General features: G+C 41.0%; 1 protein-coding gene across 8 annotated transcripts; it reads right to left on the bottom strand.

Annotated features, from left to right (window-relative positions):
• Positions 1 to 25,843, bottom strand: LOC308690645 (uncharacterized protein). 8 transcript variants are annotated; one of them, XM_081365252.1, is made up of 6 exons: positions 25,716 to 25,837; positions 24,135 to 24,284; positions 23,792 to 23,881; positions 14,401 to 14,498; positions 13,861 to 13,902; positions 468 to 729 (listed from the first exon to the last, which is right to left on the bottom strand). In XM_081365252.1, exons 1-6 carry the CDS (start codon positions 25,794 to 25,796, stop codon positions 675 to 677), a joined length of 516 nt encoding a protein of 171 aa, XP_081221378.1. In that variant the 5' UTR covers positions 25,797 to 25,837; the 3' UTR covers positions 468 to 674. The 8 variants fall into 8 exon arrangements, with proteins under 8 accessions (XP_081221377.1, XP_081221376.1, XP_081221378.1 ...); XM_081365251.1 differs by lacking the exon at positions 14,401 to 14,498 and having other exon boundaries at positions 1 to 729; positions 13,660 to 13,902; XM_081365250.1 differs by lacking the exon at positions 14,401 to 14,498 and having other exon boundaries at positions 467 to 729; positions 13,704 to 13,902.
• Positions 25,844 to 27,653: the final 1,810 nt, after the last annotated feature.

Genomic DNA, 27,653 nt, shown 5'->3' with positions numbered 1-27,653 from the left:
GTGTCTGAGTCAGTGTGTTTATATGGAGATGTGGACAACACCAAAGTCACTTCACTTGTATACAAAAATTAATTTGTATGCTGAAATAACAGAACATAAATATTTCTCACTCCAAATCATTAAAAATCAAAAATAAAAGTAAATTGTCACCAAATCTCACAACATATCACATGCATATTCATTTTAAATGATTGCAATTAGGTTTTTTTTATGAATTTGAATTGGTTGCAGACCACAAAGTTCATGTAAGCTCTTGCAAAGTAACAGCACTTATTTTGTAAATCCCTGTTATTATACTCATCAACCATCATCAGTGTGGTCAATGCTCAATCATGAATTTATAGTGTAATTGTCTATTTCAGAGTGTTTGTTTCAGTTAGTTGGGAAAACATACATGAGCAACAAATCATCTAATGTGTCGCTGGGTCCATTTAGAGTGACAAAATCATATGACATAAAAACAAATAAAGTGTATCATAAACAATGCAATATTTATTGAGTCTTTGCAAAATATATATTAGACACATCTGTGAGATGAATACATTTTTGGTCTGTGTTGTCACTTTAACAGTCAAGTGCCGTATAAATTCATTGTCATAGTCTTGTAGGTCCTTGACGGAGCTGAAATAAGCTTCATTCCTCTGTTGTCAAGTTTCATGCTCGACTCTTTCTGCTCACAGACCTTCCCGCTGAATCCACTCGATGAATCCTCCAGCGTAATGACGGGCCCTGAGAGACAAACAGAGACATGGTCATTTGTGAGTGAGTAAGGATGAATTCACTGAATGATCTTGTCTTGATTTAAATCATAAAAAAATCATTTATTAGCAATATTTGAAGACCATTTTCTAGCCAATTAAATAATTAAGAGCAAAGCATAATTGACTATAGATATTACAATGACTCATGATTTTATTCATTTCCAGGCCTGACATTTCAAGTAATAATTGTTCAAATGCATTATATTCATTAAACCATTTATACATGAAAAAAGAACAGTCATATAATTAATGCCATTACCTATAAAACAAAACAAATAGAAAATGCAAGAAAGAAAATTAAAAATAGGACACCAAATCATAGAGGGAAACTCTCTTAAGGCCCTATAAATATCCATAAGTGATCATTTGTCTGCTCCAGCTCATGCTCCTCAAATCTAGTCACATGAATGACCTGACTGTAAATGCACTGCCTCTAGCGGCCTCCAGTGGCCACTTACACTGTCTGATCTAATAACAGACACACAATGAGCTGCCATACTGTATAGAGGAACTATTGAAAACTAGCCTGGGTTTCCCCATGCTACCTTGCGCGCAGCACGATTTTATCGGGGGGCAGGGTTTCATATTTTCTTGAAGCTTCCCCGGGCGCCGCCATTGATTAGCGGACCATCACCTGCTATTAGCATTCCATTGACTCCCATTCATTTTGGCGTCACTTTGACAGCGAATAACTTTACATCTGAGGCGTTTAAAGACTCCATTTGTCCATTATTTATTTCTAAAGAAACACGAAAATGTATAAAAGGCTCCATTACCTTGTATCTTACGATATGGCCCCGTAGAAGCAATTTTTGTAAAAATAGGCTAATGATTGCGTCATAACCACGCGACTCTCTGTTGCACAGTAGAGAAATTACAGTATGGACAGGAGGAGAAGCTCAAGGGCAATCGGGGGGACGTGGAGGCAAAATGACAAAATAATTAATCAGAATACTTAGCAAAAGTTTCTCCTGCTCCTCGCTCATGGACACCTCCTACTCACACTCTCCGTCTCTGCAAGTTTCGGAAGCGAATGATTCAGATTTCTCTCGGCACAGCTACTAGAAGACAGACGGGATGCTCACGTCACATCTACGTCGTCAAGATCAGTTTGAGTCTGCGCAGTACGCTCAGCCATCAGGAAGTAAGAGCTTCTAATTGACTTGTCTCCGTTGAATCCAATGGGGTCGCTGTGTCCAGTTTATATACTGTCTATGGATTTTATTCACGCTGCTAGTCAGTCTGGACACCATGGACCAGATTTCCCCTCAATCTCAAAAAGGGAACCAATCACAGAACGGGGAGGGAGCAGCAAGACGATGACGACGTCTATGTGACACACCGAAGCAGTTTGTTTATATCTATGGATCCAACATGGCATCAGATGCGTAGTTAGCTTTCGATGCAGCCTTAGATAGTGTTCTAAGTAGTGTATAACGCAAGTTTATTTCGTCTTCTTCCTCGTCGAATTTCTGTCGCTCTACATACGTCATCTGGTATAATTGAAACGATTGGCTATGAGCTAGATCCAGCATTCTGCCCACTTTAAATGATAGCATTTATTTTAATTAATTAGAGAGAGAGAGAGACTTTTTTTTACTTTTAACATCTCTTTAATTACAATCTATACCATAAATGTATACACCTTTAACACATTACTACATTAAAGAAAAGTTACTGTAATGTTAGCTTTTAGACACATCAAAGCTGCATGGGGAATTTACTTAGGCCAGACTTTGCTCCTGATGAGTTATTCTATAAGCAATGACTTAAAGGGATACTCCACTTTTAAATGAAAATTCTGTCATCATATACTCACCCTCATGTTGTTTCAAACCTGTATGAATTTCTTTCTTATGCTGAACAGAAAGGAAGATATTTAGAAGAATGTCAGTAACCAGACAGTTTCTGGTCTCATTGACTTCCATAGTATTTTTTTCCTACTATGGAAGTCAATGAGACCAGAAACTGTCTGGTTACTGACATTCTTCTAAATATCTTCCTTTTTGTTCAGCATAAGAAAGAAATTCATACAGGTTTGAAACAACATGAGGGTGAGTATATGATGACAGAATTTTCATTTTAAAGTGGAGTATCCCTTTAAATGCTATCTGTCTGCTCATGTAAATGTATGATAAAGTAATAGCATACTATATCTAATACCTCTCTATTTAAGATAAGTTGTCCACAGAATGCCATTTAATTACACTAATTACTGTAACTGCGCTGTGGATTGGTTCAATCAGAGTGTAATTTCACTGTGTAGTTTGGGTTGCATACAGTTTAACCCAAGAACCAGAATTTTAAGGTCATAGTGAAATTTGACAAAACAGGTTTGAGCGTTTCTCAATTAAAGATGATTTATTCTGCCAAATGATGTATACAATGTATGATATAAATCAACAATAAAAAGGCAGTATTCAAATAAAGGAAAATTAACAATGAAATCATGTTCAAAACCACAGTCAACAGTTACTTTTTGTTTATTGTCTACTTCGTGCAGGGATGGATTACTGACCGGGCCTATGGGGCCAGTGCCCAGGGGCCCTTGCCTACCAGAAGCCCGGGGGGGCCCTGGGGTTTAAGGCCACGCAATACAGTTTGGTTCAGAAAACCCATTAACAATGAAAACAAATGTTTATTAATTCTGTAATATATGTGTACCATAGCCTACACAAGGCCTCTTAAACAAGGCACTTGGACTATGAGGGCTCCCTGGAACTTACTATTGGGCCCTATGTGAATATGAAGGCCCTGTGGAGTTACAAATTTAAGAATCTAAATAAGATCTGCTGATCTTATGTCCTTACATAACATAACTAAGTTAGAGCAATACTAATTTAGCATTTAAGGTTATGATGATAATATCAGCTGTTAATCAAAGTTTCCAGCAAGAGATTTGTGCCAGTCCTGTTCTCTCTATTGTAAGTTAAATGAGTCAGATTGGTAGTCTAACAAAGATATCAATAGCAAGATTAGTTTTAACATTATGTGACCATTGCATATCGACATGATAAAAATATTCGTTCAAAATCATTTGTGCATTAATGCTGCATAATTATACATGAGAATGCTTTGACGAGTTTCCACAGCGCACGATGCTTAAGGGGACGTCTGCCAATTCCGCCAACTGCGGTAAACGTAGTCTATAATGTGTATTATTTAAAATTACTTTTAACATTTAAAAACAGACGTTTTCAAATTCCAAAGCTTGCAGAAGGTTCCTAATGGCAATACTGACTTAGGCTACAGCTTTCCTGGTAGCCTTGAGTCAATTAACTTGTCTAAGAAAATGATTCATAGAACGTATAAATATCAGTTGAGCCTATGTTTACTTTCGTCATTGACACAGACGAAAATGAAAAGACTAAGTTCAGCTTTAGGAGGGGAAGAAATAGGCCAGGATAAGAAGACTGGGAGAAAAAGAAATATGAAGATGAGGAGAGAGCAGGTATTGAAAAATAATCTAATGACAAGGTTTTAAAGCTAGCCTATTTCTTATAATTTTTTGGCCTTCAAAAGTCCTAAATTGCACATATGTAGATCAGAGAAATCCAAATTTTCTCGGGGGAGCATGCCCCCGAACCACCCTAACTACTTCGGGGCCTTACTCTTGATGCCCAGGGCACAGGAAATTGTTAATCCGGCCCTGAGCAACCCAATGAAACAACTAGGCTACTTTGGATTTCGGGGGTTTACATAGCAGGCTATTCTCCGGTTTCCCCCGCAAAATCGACTGACGCTGCGTCTGATCAAAAGTAACCTGCCTTGTCTTGTCTGTTGGTGTCAGTGGCCTCTTTGCTTCGGGATTTTTCATTGCGTGAAAAAAACGGAGAACAGTGTCAACACGATGCGTGAGATTTGGCAGCCCTGTCTTCACCAACAACATTGTGCATTATATTTATCGTAACGATTTTATTATCGAACTGAGGGGGGGGGGCTGGGGGGGCCTTTGGAGATAACTGGCCCCAGGGCCTTTACAAGTCATAATCCGTCCCTGACTTCGTGGGTGGAAGCATCAAAAAATGCCTTCTGTTTTTAAGGGCGGCAAATCGGTCTATCACTCTGTCGTGACTTAGGTGCTTCAGTATGTCATTTTCAATCGACATGGCTGCAAGATTGTGAAGCCTTTTCTGCCCCGTTGTTTGACGCAGCCAGGAGTGAAGCCGACGCAGTGCACTAAAGGACCTTTCACAAGAGCAGCTGCTAACAGGCACTGTAAGGGCAACTTGGATGGTTGCCCTCAGAGAGGGAAACATGTCTGGGTCTAGGAGGTTGTGCACAGCTAACATGTCTTGGGGTGGACATCCAGCCTCTGTTTTGCGGGCAAGAAAGTTTTCTGCGACGAGAACCTTCTCTGTTCTCTTTCATAGGTTCACTCAACGCTGCGGATAGCGCAGTGGGATATTCTCTGAATGTGCCGATTGTCTGAAGCCCTATAGAATCACGCCAATTCATTGACTGATGGCGCTCGCGCAATCTGGCTCCGCCCCGACCCGCTTACGTCGCATCATTATATATTCGCGCGCGCCATCTGCTCCTCAGATTTCTCTGCCTTCAGAACGAAGCGGTCACGTTTGCCCTTCGCTCGTGATTTTTCTGAGCTCGAAAAATACGACTTCTGGATTATTCTCGGCGCTTCTGCGACTGTTCAAGCGGAACTCTGTTTCTCCTTACGGTGAAGTTGCCATGGAATACCGACGCTGTACTCCGCCATGTGCTCGTTACATCGCTAACGACGACCCACGCAGTAAGTGATGTTTATGTTTGGGTTTTCACATGCGCGCGAGGCAGTCATAGGATCGTGTAAATGCAATTCTGTGAAAATTTGTTGCTCAAAACCCTCAAATCGCGGCTAAAACGCGTTTTTTTTTAGAGGGAATCATTCGTCTCCCCGTCGCGCTCCCGAGGCCTCTCGAGGATCCGCGACTTGGGGTTCGGATGTAGAGCTTGAGGATGTGGAGTTCGAGCAGACGAGCCCCACTCTTTCTCTCTCTCCCTCCCCTCGGCACGCACGAGGCATGCCAGTCGAATTTTCGCACGATTATTTGCGCCCCAGCCCGGGAGCACGCGACGCGGTCTCTTTCGGGCTGGAGGATGTACTTTTTACCGAGGCTTTCGGGCCTACTCTCGCCGACGAGGTTTTCCCGCCGAGCGGCCAGGAAGCGCGGCCTACTGCGGCCTACGCGGGGCTCGCTGACGTACTTTTGCGCGCTACGGAGAAGCTCGCTATTGATTGGCCAGCAAATGTGACTGGTCCAGTGTTTTCTGCAGCCAACAAGCCGGTTCCATTGCCCGCTTGCCTGCACACAAATGCCGCTTTCACGGCTACCCAGATAAATCCCCAAGAGAGTGTATTTTCTGGTTTCCCGGCCACGGCCGATGGTGTTTTATGTGTAAAAAAAAAAAAAAAAAAAAAAAGCCCAGCAGGGCTTGCGCACTTAAAATCGACTCGGATCGATTGCGCATTAAACGTGGTAAATGTGCCCACTACCCAGTGCCCACAAACACTACGTTCTGCATGTCTCAAGGTTTCTATAAAAACGAAACCAACGTGCATTCGCTTCACTCAAGCGGACAATGTTTTCAGTGTGGTAAATGTGCCCGCTATCCCGCGCCCACATCCACACACAGACATGACAGTCCCTACGGGACTCGCCCAGCCCTCCCCCTCTCGGTTGACCGCCGCAGAGGAGTCGAGCGCGGGCAATCTGCCCGCTGTTATCAGCGCACCCCCTGCCTCAAATGTCATGAGCGCGACGCTTATGTAAAAAAAAAAAAAAAAAATATATATATATATATATTTATATATATATATATAGGCCTCAACGGAGAAAGCTGCCATTTTTCAGTGATCTGCATCACCAGATTTCCAGATCCTGGATGCAGCCTTTCTCTGCGCGCCTCACTAATGCGGCAGCTTGAGGAGACTTAGCCGACCATCTTGCTCTGCGCCGTCCTGGAGGTCGCGCCCCTTCCTCCCCTCTAAAGCATGTAGGACTACTTCCTCTCATTGGGAAATCCTACATGGCGGCTGGGCAGGCAGGCATAAATCGCACAGTTCGGTTCGGCTACACTCTTCAGTTTTGCCGCAATCCCCCCTGTTTTAACGGGGTCTTTCCTACTGTAGTAGACAGCGCCACTCAGGCTTCTGTACTTCAGCAGGAAATTTCATTCCTCCTTCTCAAAGGAGCAATAGAGGAGGTTCCTTCAGGGGAAACCGAGCGGGGCTTTTACAGCCGTTATTTCCTGGTCCCGAAGAAGGGCGGCGGTTTGCGTCCCATACTGGACCTCCGCCGACTGAACTTCACCCTTAAAAAGGGAAATTCAAGATGTTGATGCTGAAAGCTATCATATCTCAGATTCGGCCAGGGGATTGGTTCGTGACAGTAGACCTAGGATGCTTACTTTCACATCCAGGTTGTACGGCGACACAGGCAGTTCCTCAGGTTCGCCTTTGGAGAAAGAGCGTTCCAGTACAGGGTCCTTCCCTTCGGCCTCGCTCTGGCCCTGAGGACATTCACTAAGTGTATGGATGCAGCTCTGGCCCCATTGCGGCTCCAGGGCATCCGTATTCTAAATTACCTGGACGATTGGCTTTTCTAGCCCAATCCAGGGAGCTAGTGACCCACCACAGAGACATCGTTCTGAGTCATATCCAGTCTCTCGGTTTGAGGTTGAACTCGGAGAAGAGTGTTCTTGCTCCGGTTCAAAGCACCGTTTTCTTGGGGGTGAACATGGTTTCCGTTCTCATGCAGGCCCGCTTGGCTCCTGCACGGATTTCCAGTCTGACGACATGCTTGGCCCGTTTTTCGCTAGGCCATCATGTGTCTGTGGGCACTTGCCGCAGGATGCTGGGCCTAATGGCCGCGGCCTCCTCCGTGCTACCGCTGGGCCTGCTCCACATGAGACCCTTCATGTGGGGGATGAAGCTCTCAGGGGTTCGGCCCTCCGGGCCAACCCTTCGCCTACTGAAGGTATCGCGCAGTTGCTTTCGAGCCCTGTCAGTTTGGCGGGACCCTCTTTTTCTTCGGAAAGGGGTCAGCATGGGTGCGGTATTTCGTCGCCAGATGATTACGACGGATGCCTCTCTCACCGGCTGGGGAGCAGTTTTTCGAGGGCAGACCAGCGTGTGGGGTCTGGACTGGCGAGACTCTCTCCTGGCACATAAACTGCCTGGAGTTAAGAGCCGTTTTTCTGGCTCTGCATCATTTTCTCCCTCTTCTGGAGGGACACCATGTAATTGTCAGAACAGACAACATGGCAGTGGTGTCTCATGTGAACTGGCAGGGGGGTTCTCGGTCGCGCACCCTAGACAAGCATGCGTGTCACCTTCTCCTGTGGTCTCAGAGCAGATTCCTATCTCTAAGAGCAGTTCATGTCCCAGGGGTTCTGAACCTCGCAGCAGATTTTCTGTGGAGGCAGAAACTCTGATCGGGAGAATGGATGTTGAACCGCCAGACGGTGGTGGAGGTTTTCGGAGAATTGGAAGTGGACCTCTTTGCATCTCAAGAGTCGTCCCAATGCCCGTTTTGGTTCTCCCTGAGTCCCCAGGCTCCATTAGGGATAGATGCGTTCGCTCACCCTTGGCCAACGCAGAAACTCTATGCCTTCCCGCCCATCAAACTGATCCAGGCGGTCTTGGCCAGAGTGAGAGAGAGCGGCGTCCGCCTCCTCCTGGTAGCTCCGTTCTGGCCGTCTAAACAGCCATGGTTTTCGGAGCCAATTCCTCTGCTGGAATCTTCCCCCTGGAAGATCCCGGTCAGGGAAGACCTGCTGTCCCAGCTGCAGGGCGGGATATGGCATCCTCGTTCAGACATGTGGAAGCTGTATGTTTGGCCGATCAGAGGCCGTTAGCATTAAGTTCTGATCTCCCAACCGACGTTCAGGAGACCATTGCGAGTGCTAGAGCCCCTTCTACAAGGAGGCTATATTCTTCCAATGGAAGGTTTTTGAGACATGGTGCTTAGCGCATGATAGGAGCCCAGTTAACTGCCCTGTTGGTTCAGTGCTGGAGTTTCTGCAGGAGAAGTTTGCTTCTGGAGCAGCTGCTACCACTCTCAGAGTTTGTCGCAACTATTGCAGCACATAGAGAATCGGACGAGATTCCCCTGGGGAAACTAAGGTTAGGTTAATTTAGGTTATTTAGGTTAGTTTAGGCCTTCATGCGTGGGGTTAAGCGCCTGAAACCGGCTCGCTCCCCTAGAGTTCCCTCATGGGACCTTTCTGTTGTCCTAGAGGGTTTGACGAAGGCCCCCTTTGAGCCCTTGAAGTCAGCTCCGGAGTGGATTCTGACTCTCAAGGTTTCTCTTTTGTTGGCTTTGTCCTCATTAAAGCGGGTAGGATACTTACAAGCTCTTTCTGTTAGCGAGACTTGCTTGGACTTTGCTCCTGGCTTGGTCAAGGTTTCCTTGAGGCCGAGACCAGGGTATGTCCCCAAAGTTCTTCCACAACTTTCCGCTCACAGGTGGTTAACCTTAACGCTTGCCACCCTCCTCCATTTTCTTCTGAGGAAGATAGGAAGCTTAACTTGCTCTGCCCAGTTCGTTCTCTTAATATATATGTAGACCGCTCAGGCGGTTGGAGGAAATCTAACCAGGTTTGCTTCGGTGCTGGTCGCCGTGGGCTTGCTGCATCAAAGCAGAGGATTTCCCACTGGGTCACAGAAGCTATCTCGTCGACTTACGAGGTGCGTAGCTTGCCTTCACCTCATAGCATTAGAGCACATTCCACCAGAAGTGTGGCATTTTCTCAAGCTCTTTTTAGAGGAGCACTTTTGGAGGACATTTGTGTTGCGGCAGGCTGGTCCTCTCCGCACACTTTTGTAAGTTTCTATAATTTGGATCTTGACATGACCCCGGGTTCCCAGGTTCTTTCTGTTTGAACTCATCTTGGTCGTTGTCTCATTTATGTACCAGTCATGGAAAGCGCTCTAGCTTGGCGAGTTTGGTAGTCCGTTCCCACTGCGCTATCCGCAGCGTTGAGTGAACCTATGAAAGAGAACGTCTCTGGTTACTTACGTAACCTATGTTCTCTGAATAGGGAACGAGACGCTGCGTTAGCTGCCAAGCTCCTCGCGCTGCTGACAGTTTTCTTTTCGGCAGAGAAATCTGAGGAGCAGATGGCGCGCGCGAATATGTAATGATGCGACGTAAGCGCGTCGGGGCGGAGCCAGATTGCGCGAGCGCCATCAGCCAATGAATTGGCGTGATTCTATAGGGCTTCAGACAATCGGCACATTCAGAGAATATCCCACTGCGCTATCCGCAGCGTCTCGTTCCCTATTCAGAGAACATAGGTTACGTAAGTAACCAGAGACGTTTTCAAGTCAATGCTGTAGTGTAGAGCCCTGCGCGGGACTGTTTTCTTCATCCCGCTCCCGCCCGCCCGCGCCCGCCGAATTGCTGACCATTACCGCCCGCTCCCGCAACCAGGGGCGTAGCAACCGGGGGGGACGGGGGGGACACGTCCCCCTCACTTTTAGAAACAGGTGATTCTGTCCCCCGCATTTTTTTTGACCCAGCGCCACTATTTCCGCCCGTGTTCTCTGATTTGTTACTTAGACTTGAGTGAACTAACATTCAGCCAATCACAGCGCAAATCATCTCTTGGGCGTGTCTGCTATGAGCTTCAAATCTCTTGTGATTTTTCGTTCGTTGTTTAGTCACTTTGGTGTTTGGCCGTCTGGGGTAAAATGAACCCCAGAAAAAAGCAGAGGACATTATATCCTTTTATATCCATTATATCCTTTATGTCGCGATGACATGAATCACGCCTAAAGTTTCCTTGTTGATTTAACCAACTGTAACGCAGTAAGACCGTCTATGAGTAAGACGTGTACGACAACAGAACCCGTATGGACCTCGTCACGTCGCGCCGGATTGTGCCGAGTGTGTGTTAAATGCTCTCCTACTTGTCGCTTTGGATAAAAGCATCTGCTAAATGAGACATAACAGATTATTCCCATCAGGTAACTTACGCAATGTAAGACGTTGATATTTGGTTAAATTTCGGTTGCGACGTCGGGTGACCAAAATAATATTAAAACTTTGGAAATACATTGATTTAGGTTTTATTGATAGCCTATATTTAAATAAAATCTCTGTTGTATAAAATTAGGGGGAAAATGCCCTTTATAAAGGTACAAAAAATGAGTGTTTTCAAACAGTGATGTAATGAAACATTGACAATTTGAAGGGAGTAAAGCTTCTGTTTATGCTATTAAGGAAATGTAATTTTGCCAAAAGAAGAACTTTTACTTTAAATAAATGTTCATTTTAAATCAGCCTACTTCAGTGTGATATGTTACCATATTGTCATGCTTAAGTTAACACTAAGAATTTGAATAATTGTAATGTGATGATCAGATGCAGATATCTAAATCAAAGAATATGGGTGGTTGGCGGGTGGATTATTTATTTTTAACAGTGGATTCGGGTGACTCAAAGTGAACCAGATTAATGAATTTATCTTTAAAATGTACAAAATTTTCTTCCGGGGGGGCATGCCCCCAGACCTCCCTAGAGGTACCAAGCTCCACCCACAAAAATAATGTGGGAAACACATTAGGGTATATGATGATCTACAAAAAAATACACATTTTCATTATTAGGATTTTACCACCTCCGCCTCATTTGAGCCTGGAAAAAACCCTGTTATGATCATCACCTTTGGGTCACATCCTATGGTCACATACAGCTTTTGTCCCCCCCACTTTTAGAATGGCTGCTACGCCCCTGCCCGCAACGTATGTGTTACACTCCCGCCCGCTCCCGCAATATGTATGTGCACTCCCGCCCGCAGTATAAACTTATGATGATTTACTAGAGAGGTGCTGAAAAAAGAATAGACACTCTCCAACAAGCTGAAAAGCTCCACAGCCTCTGAAACAGCCCTGCAAGTAGTGGTCGACCGATATATATCGCCAAGTCCGAAATATCGGCCGATATTTGGCATTTTTGAAATATCGGCATCGGCCGATAAGTTTTTCTGATTGGCCGATGTGTTGAAAGCGGGACTTTTATTTTGACGGGCGGCGCTGAGAACACCGGTGCCTGAGAAGAGAACGGCAATGGCAGCTCCTCAGATCAAACAGCGCTCACTCACATTCTCCGTCTTCATTTACGATCTCTGTCAGTCATATCTAATACTTTGTTAGACAGAACTGGTAAACAAAGTAAGTAAATATTAACTTATGCGAAGTAAGTAAAGTAAAGCGTTTGCTTTTATGTTATTTGTAACAGAAAAGGCAAACAATCAGGCTAAAATACTTTCTCATTTGCCGTCAACATTTAGAAAATACGCATCTACGTCATTTAAACAAATCTCTGAATATCTAATAAACATTTAATTTCACAAACCTTGCAGATTTGATTGAATCCAGCTGTGAGTGATATCTTGGAAAGTGTGCATTACTGTCTGCAAGTGCGAAGTGAGTGAATGCGAACAGAAGATCAGCTTCACAGGAGACGCCATCGAAAAACTTTTAAATCCTTCATTTTAAAATATGCTGATATATAACCAGTTGCCAACTGTGTCATATTCATATCGTTTTCACTGTGCTGTATGTAAAATTAGCGTTACCTTGTCTTTATTTGAAAAAATATGATTACTAGCACGAAATTACCAGATTACTGAGAGCCCTGTTACAGTGTTTAGGCTACCTTTTTTTTATTCACATATTCATATATTTCTAAACAATTACTTTGTGAAAAATACTGTAATAGGATTGCAAATTTAAGAAGTTGCCATCTAAAGTATAAAAGCATGTTTATTTTAAAAATGTGTTTTATAATTTATTTATAATTTATTAAATATTGATTAAAATAAATATATATAAAAATATCGGCTTTATATCGGCCATTGGCCACCCTGCTCTCCAAGATATCGGCATCGGCCATCAAAAAACCAATATCGGTCGACCACTACCTGCAAGTATGGCACAACACAGGTTTAGCTCATGGGCATAACAATGCACATAGATAGCCTCAGGATGGAACTTTCTAAAATATGCTTGCACACCTCCAGTGGACCCACACATCTGTGGGTCCACTGGAGGTGTGCAAACAGCTGCGCCATCGTATGCTTGTGCTACACACTTAAGTTCTGCTACACCATTCTTCTGGATCTGCTGCTGCAGCTCGTTAGCAATGGTCTGGGCATCAAATTACTTTATCACTGTAAGTGCTAGGAAACGTTCCTTCACTTCCCCCTCTGACACGTACCTAACACAAACAGCCAGCTGTTCTGACCGTGCATTTCTTGCCTCATCTGCCATAATGGCATAGATTTTGGATTTTGTCATCTCAGATACAATGACATTGGTCACTTCTTGAGCACAGCAATCAATAATCTCATTCTGAGATGTTGGCGAGATATAGGTAGCATTTGATGGAGGTTTATATTTTTGAAGGAACGGATCAAACTCCTTTAAAAGCTCCATAAAAGCAAGAAAGTTGCCTCTGTTTGGTTCGTCTTCACCTTCTTTATTACCACGAAAGGGGATTCCCTGTCTCCCTAACATGGAAGTGACTGCAACAATTCGCCTTTGATACTCTCTTCTCTCTGCTATCTCACTTGCATTTGCAGATACTATCATATGTGCAACATCTCCCTGTCGGCTAGTTGCCTGGCAGCTTTTCCATGCAACAACACTATCCTTATGTGTGTGTGCCATCTCATGCTTGCCAAATATAAACAAGGCTTTCTTCCAGTTCTTGCAACCACTACTGACCAAAGCATCATGTTTTATGTTTTTGCCAAACACTCGACATGGGAAGCAGAAAGCTGCATTATGGTTGATTGAATATTCCAACCAGTTGTGCTTTTCAAACCAGCTGTGGTGAAACGACCTGTTCTGTGTACCAAAGCTATCTTGTGGGTAGCTCTTCATCTTCACCTGTCGGGGCCCTGTATCTTTGTTGCCTAAATCAAGCACATTACTGGAAGAAGTTGCTGCAGTTGCTTCTTCATTTTCCTTCTCTAGGTCTGTTTGCTCCTCTCTCCCTGGATCAGTTTGGTCTCCCTCTCTCTCTATTTCCATTTGCTCAAGCTCCTCTGTCTTTGGACCCGCTTGCTCATCCTGCCTCAAGCAGCTTGCCTGTTGACCCTTTTCCTCCTCAGCCTCTCCTTCTGTCTCATCCTTTAAGATAAAAAAAAAAAACCTGATGCTAATTACATGACTTCGAAATGCAAATTGGTCACATGACAAATAGCAGTACAAGAAAAAGAAAAAAAATAGGCATCACTGCATACTTTATCATGTAAGCTATTGATACGGATCCTATTTAAAGTGGCTACTGTCTAAATAAAATAACCTGATGGTGGAAGGAATACAAATTTTGGAGTAATGATTACTGTATATATGTACTGTATGTAGGATTGATCATTTTAGTTTCACATGTGTATCTGTGGTCATTTGCTCACCTTTAGCCTACATTTAGGTAACATCTACTTATTTAATTTATCACAGCCAATGAATGCAGAAAGTTAAATTGGTATAGCTAGCATATATAATAAATATAATGAAATTATTTAGTTTAGGGCGGCTATGCATGGTATCTAGACCTGCCAACAAATGCTTATTCTTAGAAGAAAACAAAAAAATCCTTAGACCTATAGCTGCTAGACCATTACTGACCTCAATGACACCGGCTCCCTCAGAATCAACTGGCCTGCCAATCTCCTGCGCCTGCTTCTCTTTCTCTCTGCTAAAATATCTTCGAATATCCATCTCATCTGCTCAATTAATTAAATTAAACAACGGTAATAGCATTAACAGGGACCCTATGACATTTAGTTTTCAGTGACAACAACATTCTATGGGGATTGATATTGTTTGCTTATTATAGAGATAGGTTATATTATTGGCAAAGAATAAAGAGTTGTGATTAGCTTGCTAAGTTAACCATTTCTTGTATTTTGCTTGTTCACTCTATAGACTAAGTTACAGTTTTCCATAGCAAACCAAAATATCCCCTTTCCTTTACCTCAAGAAAGCGTATAGCTAAAGGTAAGCAGGTAATTAAAAACAATTTCACTCTGTATCACGACACTTACCAATCTTCCTTTCACCTTTAGCGTGTGTATATCGGTGTGGTGTGTGTGTGGGCGTGGGCGAGAGAAACGTGCGAGGTGGCCAGCGGGGGATAGTTGAGACACGTGTATCAACTGTCTACCCCCAATAGAGCTCTATTACGAAACACACTGTTTAGTTGTTCAGTGTTATTATAACAGGTTAAACGTCGTAATTAGCTCGCATAGGACGCAAATGAAAATAAAATTAGATATTTGTGATATTTAAACTGTGTATTATTAATAAATATTGTTTCATATCTTGTTCCTGCTTTCTAAATTTTAATCAGTGCTAATTTAAATAAAATGGATGAATATAAATGGATGAATAAACAAAAATGTTGCCAATTGTTATTTTCTTTATTTGTCTTTATTTTTTATATTTACAATGAATGGTTAGTTACCTTTACATCATTAAAAATGGGTGTCTCAACTGTACCATGCACTGTCTCAACTGTACCACATATGGGTACAGTTGAGACAAAGTTGAGACAAAAAGCACCTTATTTTTATGATCTAATTGTGTAAATATACTTGTGGGTATTATTGATAATATCTTAGTCCACAAGCTAATGAAATGTCATGTGGCATGTCTTGTGGAAATTCACTTCTTTTCAGTGTCTATTTTTGTGTGAAAAATCAAAGTGTCTCAACTGTACTCAGTATATAAGGACAAAAACTGATTGACATGGAAAATATACCTTTTAACTTAAGTGGTTTAACCCCCAAAAAAGCGATGCAAATGCTTTGTGTGTGAAAAAATAAAATAAAAATGGTCTTTTTCACAATATCTTCAAACATTCATATGAGCATCTCAGTGCTTGTGTTCTCATGCATTTTCACCCTGCTTCTGGGTCGACAGCACGCATACATTGTGGCGCTCTTGTGTGTGTGCGTCAGCGATCTATATTTTGTAAGAAAATATGTAATTTTGTTTTTCTTCTTCACACAAAACATTTGTGCCACTTCATAAATTTGAGGTTAAACCTCTGGAGTCACGTGGATTTAATTTATTTCTGTATACCTTTCTGAACCTTGAAACTGGTAGTTGCGTAAGCTGTCAATGGAGGGACAGAAAGCTCTCAGATCTCCTCAAAAAGATCTTAATCTTTGTTCTGAAGATGAATGGAAGTCTTGTGGGGTGAGGAACAACGTGAGCGTGAGTAATTGATGACAATTTAAATGTTTTGGTGAACTAACCCTTTAATGAAATTCTCTTACAGAAAAATGGAATCAACACTGTAACATTTTACTCTACTATTGACTAATGAACTAAATTGATAACTTTTTTTAAACAAAAATGAAACATCACTGAACTTACTTAAGCTGCACTGTGACACTACACTCACCTAAAGGATTATTAGGAACACCATACTAATACTGTGTTTGACCTATTCTCTCTATTGGGTTGAGATCTGGTGACTGTGGGGGCCATTTTAGTACAGTGAACTCATTGTCATGTTCAAGAAACCAATTTGAAATGATTCAAGCTTTGTGACATGGTGCATTATCCTGCTGGAAGTAGCCATCAGAGGATGGGTACATGGTGGTCATAAAGGGATGGACATGGTCAGAAACAATGCTCAGGTAGGCCGTGGCATTTAAACGATGCCCAATTGGCACTAAGGGGCCTAAAGTGTGCCAAGAAAACATCCCCCACACCATTACACCACCACCACCAGCCTGCACAGTGGTGTAACAAGGCATGATGGATCCATGTTCTCATTCTGTTTACGCCAAATTCTGACTCTACCATCTGAATGTCACAACAGAAATCGAGACTCATCAGACCAGGCAACATTTTTCCAGTCTTCAACTGTCCAATTTTGGTGAGCTCATGCAAATTGTAGCCTCTTTTTCCTATTTGTAGTGGAGATGAGTGGTACCCGGTGGGGTCTTCTGCTGTTGTAGCCCATCCGCCTCAAGGTTGTGCGTGTTGTGGCTTCACAAATGCTTTGCTGCATACCTCGGTTGTAACAAGTGGTTATTTCAGTCAAAGTTGCTCTTCTATCAGCTTGAATCGGCCCATTCTCCTCTGACCTCTAGCATCAACAAGGCATTTTCGCCCACAGGACTGCCGCATACTGGATGTTTTTCCCTTTTCACACCATTCTTTGTAAACCCTAGAAATAGGTTGTGCGTGAAAATCCCAGTAACTGAGCAGATTGTGAAGTACTCAGACCGGCCCGTCTGGCACCAACAAACATGCCACGCTCAAAATTGCTTAAATCACCTTTCTTTCCCATTCTGACATTCAGTTTGGAGTTCAGGAGATTGTCTTGACCAGGACCACACCCCTAAATGCATTGAAGAAACTGCCATGTGATTGGTTGATTAGATAATTGCATTAATGAGAAATTGAACAGGTGTTCCTAATAATCCTTTAGGTGAGTGTATTTCCTTCTGGAAACTAACTTTTTAGCATTATTTTCCTGTTATCTCTGTAAAGCTGCTTTGAAACAATCTGTATCGTAAAAAGCGCTATATACAAATAAATGTGACTTGACTGAAGATTGGAGTAATGATGCTGAAAATCCAGCTTTGATCACATTAAAAAAAATACATTTTACAATGTATTACAATAGGAAAAAAAGTTTTTTGACGTTGTAATAATATTTCACAATATTACTGTATTTTTTTTTTTTTCTTGGTGAGCATGAGAGACTAAATATTACAGACCCCAAAATTTTGTATGGTAGTGTACGTACATACATAGCATGATGCAAACTGAACAGTAAATAACTATACGACTGCACAGAGCTGGGCAAAACTGGCAATGAGTTTTTGGCAATATTAATACTTTGTGTTAAATTATTTCAAAGATGTCATTGGAAACCATGCCTTGATTATTTTTATATCAAGGGAAATCTTTTGGAAATTCTGTTTAGATACATTGTTTCAAATAAGACTGTGCAGAAATAGATCATGGCATGTTTGATTATATCCTCTATATGTTTTATTTTTGTAGATGTTGGTCACTAGATGGAGCGGTTTAGTCACCTATTCAGCTCAAAGCCACAGAAACACCTGCTGGGAGGGTGAGGACCTGAAAACTCATGCTAACTTTAACCAAATATAATTGAAGCTAAAACCTAGCACCTGTTGCATCTTTTTTTTTTACTTTAAAAGAATGTTGTCAAATCAGCAAATCAAAATATCAAGAGCTATGCATTTATGTTTCCATTCCCCTGCCTGGTTACCAACCTGTTTGCCACGTTTTTAATTATTAAAAAAATGATTTAAAACAAAGCACCACTTCTCTACGTATTCTGTGCTGGGCTTGCAGTATTGTTTTGGAGAGGAGGGGGACTTGGAGTAAAACAGGTTGGGAACCACTGCTAGTGTGTGATCTGCATGCTGCAATTTAAAAAACAAAACAAAAAAACAAGTAATAAAAACTCAGTGAGTGTTTTAGCGCAATTTTCTCACCTCATGGGATCACAACACTAAGAGATAGTAAATCTTTTCCTGGATTTTTTTTGTGCGTTCCCGAGATTAGACCTTCCTTAACATAATGCCGAAAACCTGAAGTCTCTAGGTGGTCTGGTTGAGGAGTAGATAGAAGCGCAAGATTGGTGCGCACAGACGCACAGAACAGAAATCATGAGTTAACAATCGCAATTTGTCCGGTGGAAAATTGCGCTAAAAACATGCTGTGTGCAACATTTCAAAGCAAATTCAGAAATATCATTATACACAAAATATTGGCAAATGCTGAAAAATATTTAAACACATTATGTGATCTTTGGTCCTCTAATGGTAGAAGCACAAGTTACTTGCGGAGGAACATTGTTTTGGTAAGTATATGCGAGTTGTGCTCATGGTTACAGATTATCGCTTTATCAGCTTGAGAAAAAAAAAATACAGAATTATCATCACACTTTACATTTAATGTCCAATTTAGGATAGAAATTACATTTAATATTTTTATGGTTATACCTGTCCAAACATTTCCACTTCCTTGGGCAGAGCAGAGCTAAACGCTTCTCTTTTGCAGGGGAAATAAAAAAATATTTCTGTAGGTATTAAATAATACCTACTAATAAGGCTAATTTCATTTTCAAAATGCTGCTCTAGTGAACACTGAGAGAAGAAGAGAGATCATACAGGTTTGGAATGACGTTAGGTTGAGATGAACAAGATTTCCTTTCATATAATACAGTGTAAAATACGGACTGTATATTGGTAAATGTTTTAAAATTACATTCATTAAGACAGTCAGTGTTGTCTTAATATAAAAAAATATATGATTTTCCCTTTAAAAAAGTAATTCAATTAGTTATATCTTAAAATTAGAAAATTTGATTTTACATTATTTTATGTTCCTTTTTTTTTTTTCCTTTTTGTTTTTAAAGATTTGGAAAGATGTGGAATTTGTTTATGTTGTTTTATGTGTATTATTCCAGCATAAAAGTAAAGTGAATTTGGTGTAGTTCGCATCTTCACATAAACACATTGACACAATCACTGAGGGTTTGAATAAAGAGTTTAATATTGAGGAATTAAACAGTTTTCAATAGTTCCTCTATGCAGTATGGCAGCTCATTGTGTGTCTGTTACTTTATTAGATCAGACAGATTATTTTCTGCATGCTGTTTGTGTCTGACTTTCACCGAGGATTATTAGTGGGTCACTGGCGGTTTTAGGGTACTCGACGTATCAGCGCATGAACGCAGACTTAAAATTATTCAGCATGTCTCTGTCTCAGGCCCTACTCATGAGAAAGGACATACTCTGGACCTTGTTTTTTCCTTAGGTTTGTCCATTTTTTATGTCGATGTTGATACATTTTGCATTTCTGATCATATGCCTGTTGTTTTTAGTTTGAACATGCTGAATGAAATGAGACTGAGTCAGTCTTCATATGCTTGTTCCCGAACAATTATTGTCCGGGATAAATCCTAAAATTCCAGGATTTTGGTAAGATTATTATACCGATTCTGGTGTATTACAGTTGGAGTCTGCCCCGCCCACAGCTGATCCAGTGGAGTTACTTACTGTTTTTAACTCTGTTTGCTCTGATGTTTTGGACTTATAATATTAAATGTTATATGGCAAATCATCAGCCTTGGCTAAATTAACATACTCGTCTTTTTAGACAGCAATGAAGGCAGAACGGACTTGAAAGATAAATAAAGCACTGGTCTCTCATCAGAATTTACGGGCTTCACTTTTTAGGTTTCAGAAAGCTGTAAAGGACACTAAAGTGGCCTATTTTTCAAATATTGTTTTGCGGCTCTCAAACTCGCCTAAAATTCTGTTTCAATTTATTAATAGGTTTCTTAATTCCAATGCTGTACCTCCAACTTCAGAATGCTGTGATATGTTCTTAAGTGTTTTCACCAGAAAGACTAAAGACATTAGGGCAAGGTTGAGTGTGTTGGATGGAAGGGTAGAGGATGACTCTTTTAGTGTAAACACTTTTGATGAGTTTGATTTGATTTTGTCTACTGTGGATCCCTTGGATCTCACAAATTACCGGCCAATTTCAAAGCTGCCTTGTATTTTGAAAATATTGGAGAAAGTGGTCTTAAGACAGTTGAGTTCTTTTTTGGCTAACAATTATGTGCTAGATGTTTTTCAGTCTGGTTTCAGGGCAGGACATAGCACTGAATCAGCTTTATCACGGGTTACCAAAGACTTGCTACTCATTGGGGACTCGGGCAGTCAAGGAGCTCTAATTATGCTCAACCTTAGTGCAGCCTTTGACTTGATAGACCATGATATTCTCATTGAGTGTTTAGACTAGAGCATGCTGTGGGTCTGAGAGGAACCGTTTTAAAATGGTTTTCCTCTTATTTGATGGAAAGTTCTTTTTCAGTGACTGTGGAGTTCCTCAGGGCTCCATTTCAAGTCCTCTTTTGTTTTCTTTATTTTTGTTGCCCTTAGGCCTTGTCTTTAAAAGACACGGCATGTCGTATCATCTTTATGCCGATGACATTCAGATTTACTTGCCTTTTCAATCTGGAGGATCAACTCCTCATTCATCTTTGTTATTATGTCTTGAGGAGGTAAAGTGCTGGTTAGAACAAAATCGTCTCCAGCTAAATGTGACTAAACCTGAAGTTATCATTTTTGGGCCAAATCAAAGTGACAGAAACATAACAGATGTTTTGAGTCCATGGTCAATAAATGTGCGGCCCAAGATAGGGAATTTGGGTGTAATTTTGACTTATCCTTAACATTCGCTGATCAGAAAAAAAAAAAATCAGTTAAGGACTATTGCAAAAATGAAATCTTTTTTGTTTGCTGCTGATCTTGAGACAATGATTCATGCATTTATTTTCTCCCGCTGGATTATTGCAATGCAATGTATTTGGGAGCAAGTCAATCTCTTATTTCGAAGCTCCAATTGGTCCAGAAAGCGGCTGCAAGGCTCCTCACGAACACTAGGAAAAGGGAGCATATTACCCCAGTTTTGGTAAAGCTGCACTGGCTTCCGGTTATATATCAGATTCATTATTAGGTGTTACTCTATATTTATAAACCTGTCCATGGCCTGGCCCCAGAATATTTCACTAATTTAACTCCTATGACTTCATGTAGATCTCAACAAATTGTTCACTTCTCGCAATTCCTAAAACTCGCTTGAAAACTAAAGGGGATCAGGCTTTTTCTGTTGCCATCCCGAGACTGTGGAATACTCTTCCACCTGACATCAGATCTGCATCCACAATTGACAGTTTGATATGGCTTATAACTCTTGAAATTTGGCAGTTGTATTTCCCTTCTTTTTTTATTTTTTATTTTATTTTTTTATTGTTTGTTTGTTTGTTTGTTTGTTATGTTATTGACTATTGTCTTTTGATCGTTTTTTTTTTATTATTATTTGTTATTATCTGTAGACTGTTTTGAACTGTACAGGCTTTTGGTCTTCTTTGTAGTGGAAAGGGCTATAAATAAACTAGATTGAACCCCCCCCCCCCCCCCTTTAGAAAGTCATACAGACAGCCAATTAAATCTTAAAATTTAAAAAATTAATGTCATTTTACGTTGTTTTATTTTACTTTTTGCTTTTAAAGATTTGGAATGGAGATGTTTTTATGTTTATTTCATTGAGGAATGAAACAGTTTTCAATAGTTCCTCTATTACTGTACTATTTTCTGCATGCGGTTAGAAGTGTTCAGAAGGGGACCAGAGGGTTAGTTTTGGTTATAGGGTACTGGACTCCCTTCACAGTCAGTTTCCCTCCATCGCCAGGGAGAGCTTGATATATCATCGCATTAAGGTATGTAGCTAGTCCGACCTTCACCTGAGAGAGAGAGAGAGAGAGAGAGAGAGAGAGAGAGAGAGAGAGAGAGAGAGAGAGAAGAGAGAGAGAGAGAAATCCACATGGATTTATATGTGATCTCTTCCATGTAAAACTCTTTTCACATTGATAGTGACCTAAACACATTCATTTTCCATGACACAGCAAACATATTTCTATGAGTTCTGCTACAGTGATCGTTGCAGAGATTTGAGTGTCCAGCAACGCTACAAAGTTGAGAAAAGTTTTCTCTTATACAAATGCAGAGAATGGTCATGTTTGTGCTTTTTGATTAGGTCTATTTATTATGTGCAACATTTAAATTAATATTCAGAAAACGGGTAAAGTTACCGTTTGTTTTTCTGATTAACTTTTATTAGCCTGCAAACCAAAATAAAATGGGCCTAGGCTAGACTACTTGATTATTATTATTATTATTATTATTATTATTATTATTATTATTATTATTATTATTATTATTATTATTGGATGGGCTACCTCTGCAATTCTGAATTAACAGGTCTTCTGCAGAACAAATTGTATAAAAACGAATAGCATACTAATATTAATAATAATTTAAAAAAAAAATCATATAAAGATCAAGAAATCCAGAAAAATTGTTTAACAAAATTACGAAAATAAGGATAAATTATGTTTGACAGGGAACACATCTCAAGGTCGCATGCATAGACTCATCACCGAACAACAGGCAAATAAAATATTAAGCTAATTAATGTTAGAAAAGTTCAGTGAGTGATTTTCTTTTTTTTTGTTGTTCTTTGATCAACATTAATGGTAGCAGCGAGTATGCTGTCAGTGCACTGATTCTTCTAATGTTTATTCATGTTTATTTGATGCTATAAATTAACTAGAAGGATCATTTTGAGATATAATTGTGTATATGTCCGTGCGCTATATGAGAGGCGGCTCTTTTCGTGCTTTGTGAGTGCGCAGCACAGAAAACAGCGGGCATGCAGACGTGTTCTCTCGCATCTTGCGCTTAAAGAATGCTATCAAGAAGAACACCGTTCCTGTCCAGTGACGCAAGATCGGCTGCGTTTGAGGGGCCCCAATTGGCATGGGGCCCTGGGGCGGCCGCACCCAAGCACCCACGTTATCTCCGCTACTGCCAGTGACGCAAGATCGGCGGCGTTTGAGGGGCCCCTAATTGGCACGGGGCCCTGGGGCGGCCGCACCCAAGCACCCACGCTATCTCCGCTACTGCCAGTGACGCAAGATCGGCGGCGTTTGAGGGGCCCCTAATTGGCACGGGGCCCTGGGGCGGCCGCACCCAAGCACCCACGCTATCTCCGCTACTGCCAGTGACGCAAGATCGGCGGCGTTTGAGGGGCCCCTAATTGGCACGGGGCCCTGGGGCGGCCGCACCCAAGCACCCACGTTATCTCCGCTACTGCCAGTGACGCAAGATCGGCGGCGTTTGAGGGGCCCCTAATTGGCACGGGGCCCTGGGGCGGCCGCACCCAAGCACCCACGCTATCTCCACTACTGCAGAGAAACTTTATACAGTGATGCATTTTATCTTTCAGAGAGGACAGATAAATTACTGGACACCCATCGCACCCATTTAGGACACACAGCCACAACCGGCTTGTTGATTTTAGAAACATACAAATTGTGCCGAAAGCATTTCAGTGATTAAAACATCAAGCTCAAAATCCATAAAAACAATACAAAACACGCATTTACCTTGACCACATAGTTTGTTCCTGCCACAATCTGATACCTATAGGCTTTAGGAATGAAAACATCAAACTTGACTCCAGCCTGCTTCACTACCTGAATAAACAAATGCACATTTTATTAATCTATATAATAATTATTATTATTATTATTTAAAAAAACAAATAGTTTATTGGTCTCGGAGTTACGTCTATCATTCAGAAAACTCATGTAAAAAGTGAAAAGTTATTTTAAAAATAACAACAAATAATTTTCTCAACACAAGTCATAGCACCAAAATATGTAATTTAACTAGACTGTGTTTTAACAAAATCTGCATTTACTATATGAGTGATTTTCTGTCTCCTACCTCAATGCAGATGTTCTCCACGTCTTCAGTGACAGGCACCTCTTTGCTCCATCCTCCAACGATTGGCAATTCTGAAACCTCGTCAGTGACAGGCTCCACTGTGCTCCATCCTCCAGGGTTTTCTGAAGTCATTGTGCTGGTGATCAAAGTCTGGATGAAATAAACTGTATTATCAGGCAGTGTGTCTCACAGATTGATTCTGATCCACTATTTATGCTGCCAAAATCGCATGACATCAGTCGTCATTGTAATTCCATGTGATCACATCAAAGAGACTGAATGAATAGGTGGAGTTTCACTTTGGGGTGTTACAGTATTACAGGCTTTTAGATAAATAAGGACTCAACAGAGCAAACAATGAGTGAATAACATATGCCAGTTTAGGCCAATACAGTTTTTTACTCTTTGATGTCTTTAGCTTTATTTCATTTGCAAAGCTACATTGAATTTGAATAGTTTGATTAGTTATTACAAGTTATTTCAGTACTGCAGCCTGTCAACTACAGCAATGCCTGAAATAAACAACAACAGATGTATCTGTGGCCTAATAAAATGTAAATAAGCTCTGGTGTGAGTATTCTGTGTCATTTCTAATTTCTTGGTTATTTTGTATATAGCCGATGTTTCCCAGCCTCCACAGTCCCATCAGTAGCGCTCAAGTTCCCTTTATCAACACCAAACCTCATGTTTTCATGTTTTCTCATATTATACTGGATATATCATGTAGAATTATCATTAAAGTCACACAAGTACATTTTACTTGTATCTGTCACATCTGTTATTTTTATTATTATTATTTTTATTTATTTTTAAGTTTAATACAGCAATATTAAAATCGTTTCCATATTTCCCTGTTTCGGAATCACTTACCAAGTACTAATATATTAAAGCTCACCCACAAATGCAAACTCAGTCATAATTTAACCCGTTTGAAACCAGTACTAATTTTTCTTCTGTGGAACACAAAAGATATTCTGAAGAACATTATGGAACCAGTATAACCAATATTGGTGCCCCTTGCCTTACATTATACAGTAACCTGTGTACAAAAAACATAACTGAAAAACAATTATGTATAAAAAAAACCTTATATGTTCCACAGAAGATTCACAGAAGAGTCACACAACTTTGAAACAACATGAGGGCGACATAATTGTTATTTTTGAACGAACTATCCCTTTAAAACAACCCCCCAAAAATGTCATGTTTTTCTTATTGTATTTAGTGAGCAAAATACAGAGCAATGTTTAACAGTTTAGAGAATCTGAGATAAAGAACTACTACAAATAATAAACAGTATATTAATAATATCTCATACACAAACGTGTGGTTTGCTATCTTTGTGGAGACTATCCATAGACGTAATGTTTTATACTGTACAAACTGTATATTCTGTCCCCTTACAATAACCTTACACCTAAACTTACCCATCACACAAAACATTCTGCATTTTTACATTTTCAAAAAAATTCATTCTATATGATTTATAAACTTTTGTACCCATGGGGACCGCTGGCTGGTCCCCACAGGTGATCTCAGGTTTTACTATCCTTGTGGGGACATGTGGTCTTTAAGTCTTACCTCCCTGAAGTCTGTCTGTGGTGTGACCTCAGAAGTAACACAGAGCAAAACTCCCAGCAATCCCAGTACGGTGGTTGGCATGGCTACGGCAGAGCTCAGTCCGGAGTGTGTGTATGAATCTGGACCTCGAGGGGTGAAGTCCCTCGACACGCTCTTATATAGCGCAGCCACCCGTTACATAAACACACGCCCCTTACACACACTCAAGGCTATACCAGAGAATGTCTAATAAGGGGAGAAGTTCCACTCCCTCCCTCCCTCCCTCCCTTCCTCCCTCCAACACACACACACACACACACACACACACAAACTTGTGGCATTTTAAGCTTGATGCGAGAAATTCATTGCCACAGACTCTGACGATTTGTGGCGTACCCTGACAACCCTTTTTCCTCCTTTTCCTGTATGTCTACTATAGTCATGCTCTGACTGTCAAATGACGCCTTGAACCAGTCTTGGTTGATCTTCGGGCCACTGCTGTTGGCTGACAGCCAATAATGGGACCTGGTCGTCTAGCAGCTCGTCTTAACACTGCTGCATGTTTTGACACTGACATCCCTTTCTCAAAACAGTAAAATGCAGAGACCAGTTGGGTTGGGTTGTGCTGCATCTTTTCAAGCTGCTTGGCCATTGTAGTCATGGCATCACTGTAATTGGACTTTTCAGCCAGTTCACCAAGTAGTCCAAGCATCCTCTTCACAAGATAATTTGGTAGAGATGCTATTTAACACCGGTGTGGTGAACAAATTAGTCCTATAGAAGAGATGATTCCGTGTTTAGGACCCCATTAGTATGCCAGATCTAAATCTGTTCTCGCGATAACTTGTAGCTAACGTGAGCTGTTTTAGTGTTATTATGTGGTATTTTTATGCAGAATGCTAAATCCCGCTGCTATAATCTCAAGTTGCGTCAATAGCAGAGGAGAAAGACCGTGAAATAAATAAAAAAAAAAAAAATGTTATTGTGTCACGAAATGTAGTTTTAAGAGTTTTTCAGTCGACAATGTAGTTGTTTGAAGGTCAAATATGTTGTTTGTTTATACAGATAGCACCTATGTAAAATTTTGATCTGACGTTTTCGGAGGTGTGAGATCCAAGCGATCACCGGGTGCTCAGCGCTCAATTATCCCACCTGGAACAGCCTTACCTCGACTAGTGCTGCTGACGTTTGCCGCTGGCTGATGTCTCTAATCTAGTTAAAGGAACCGTATGTAAGAAATGTATTTCAATTAATCATAAAATGGCCCTGATATGTCACTAGACATTAAGAAATCATGTTCATTTCAAATACAACAGTAGTCCGGCCAGGATATTGTCATTTAAAAGTGAAGTTGCAGCCCTCAACTGATGTTGATATTGTCATGTTGTGTTTTGGCCTGATGCTCGACCCTCCACCTATATACCAATCATGAAGTCAGTAGTGTTTCGGCATCCGGGTTGCCAGCTCTGCTCTAGTTACCACAGCTGCAGCTACAAACGTGTCGGATAAAAAATGTACAGTACAGTACAAGTGCTACCTCAAAATAAACATTCTCTACCTTTTGGACTATGCAGTAAGTTAGTGTTGGTTTGGAAGCACTAGGCGCAATTCCACGGTAAAATAATTTTTTGTAAGGTCCATAACACCAATAAAAAAAACATTGTTGCCTATGTTTTGAATAATTTGGCCCACTTGGAACGTTTTGTAGCCTACTTGTTTTTCATGCAAGTTCTACAGCCAAAAATACAACCCAAATCAGAAAAAGTTGGGACACTGTACAAATTGTGAATAAAAACAGAATGCAATGATGTGGAAGTTTCAAAATTTCAATATTTTTTTCACTATACAACATAGATGACATATCAAATGTTTAAACTGAGAAAATTTATAATTTTAAGGGAAAAATAAGTTGATTTTAAATTTCATGGCATCTACACATCTCAAAAAAGTTGGGACAAG

The sequence above is a fragment of the Scardinius erythrophthalmus genome (assembly GCF_964197995.2).
Source record: "Scardinius erythrophthalmus genome assembly, chromosome: 5".
Lineage (NCBI taxonomy): Eukaryota > Metazoa > Chordata > Actinopteri > Cypriniformes > Leuciscidae > Scardinius > Scardinius erythrophthalmus.
This window is presented reverse-complemented; position numbering and strand designations above follow the sequence as displayed.

Coding starts and splice junctions, on each gene's coding strand:
- LOC308690645 (XM_081365246.1), bottom strand. CDS start 25,796: ATGCCAACCACCGTACTGGGATTGCTGGGAGTTTTGCTCTGTGTTACT. Junction 13,903..23,791: donor GAACAAACTATGTGGTCAAG/GTAAATGCGTGT, acceptor TTTATCTTAAAG/GATGAGACAGAAGGAGAGGC. Junction 730..12,985: donor CAGCTGGCTGTTTGTGTTAG/GTACGTGTCAGA, acceptor TTTGTCTCTCAG/GGCCCGTCATTACGCTGGAG.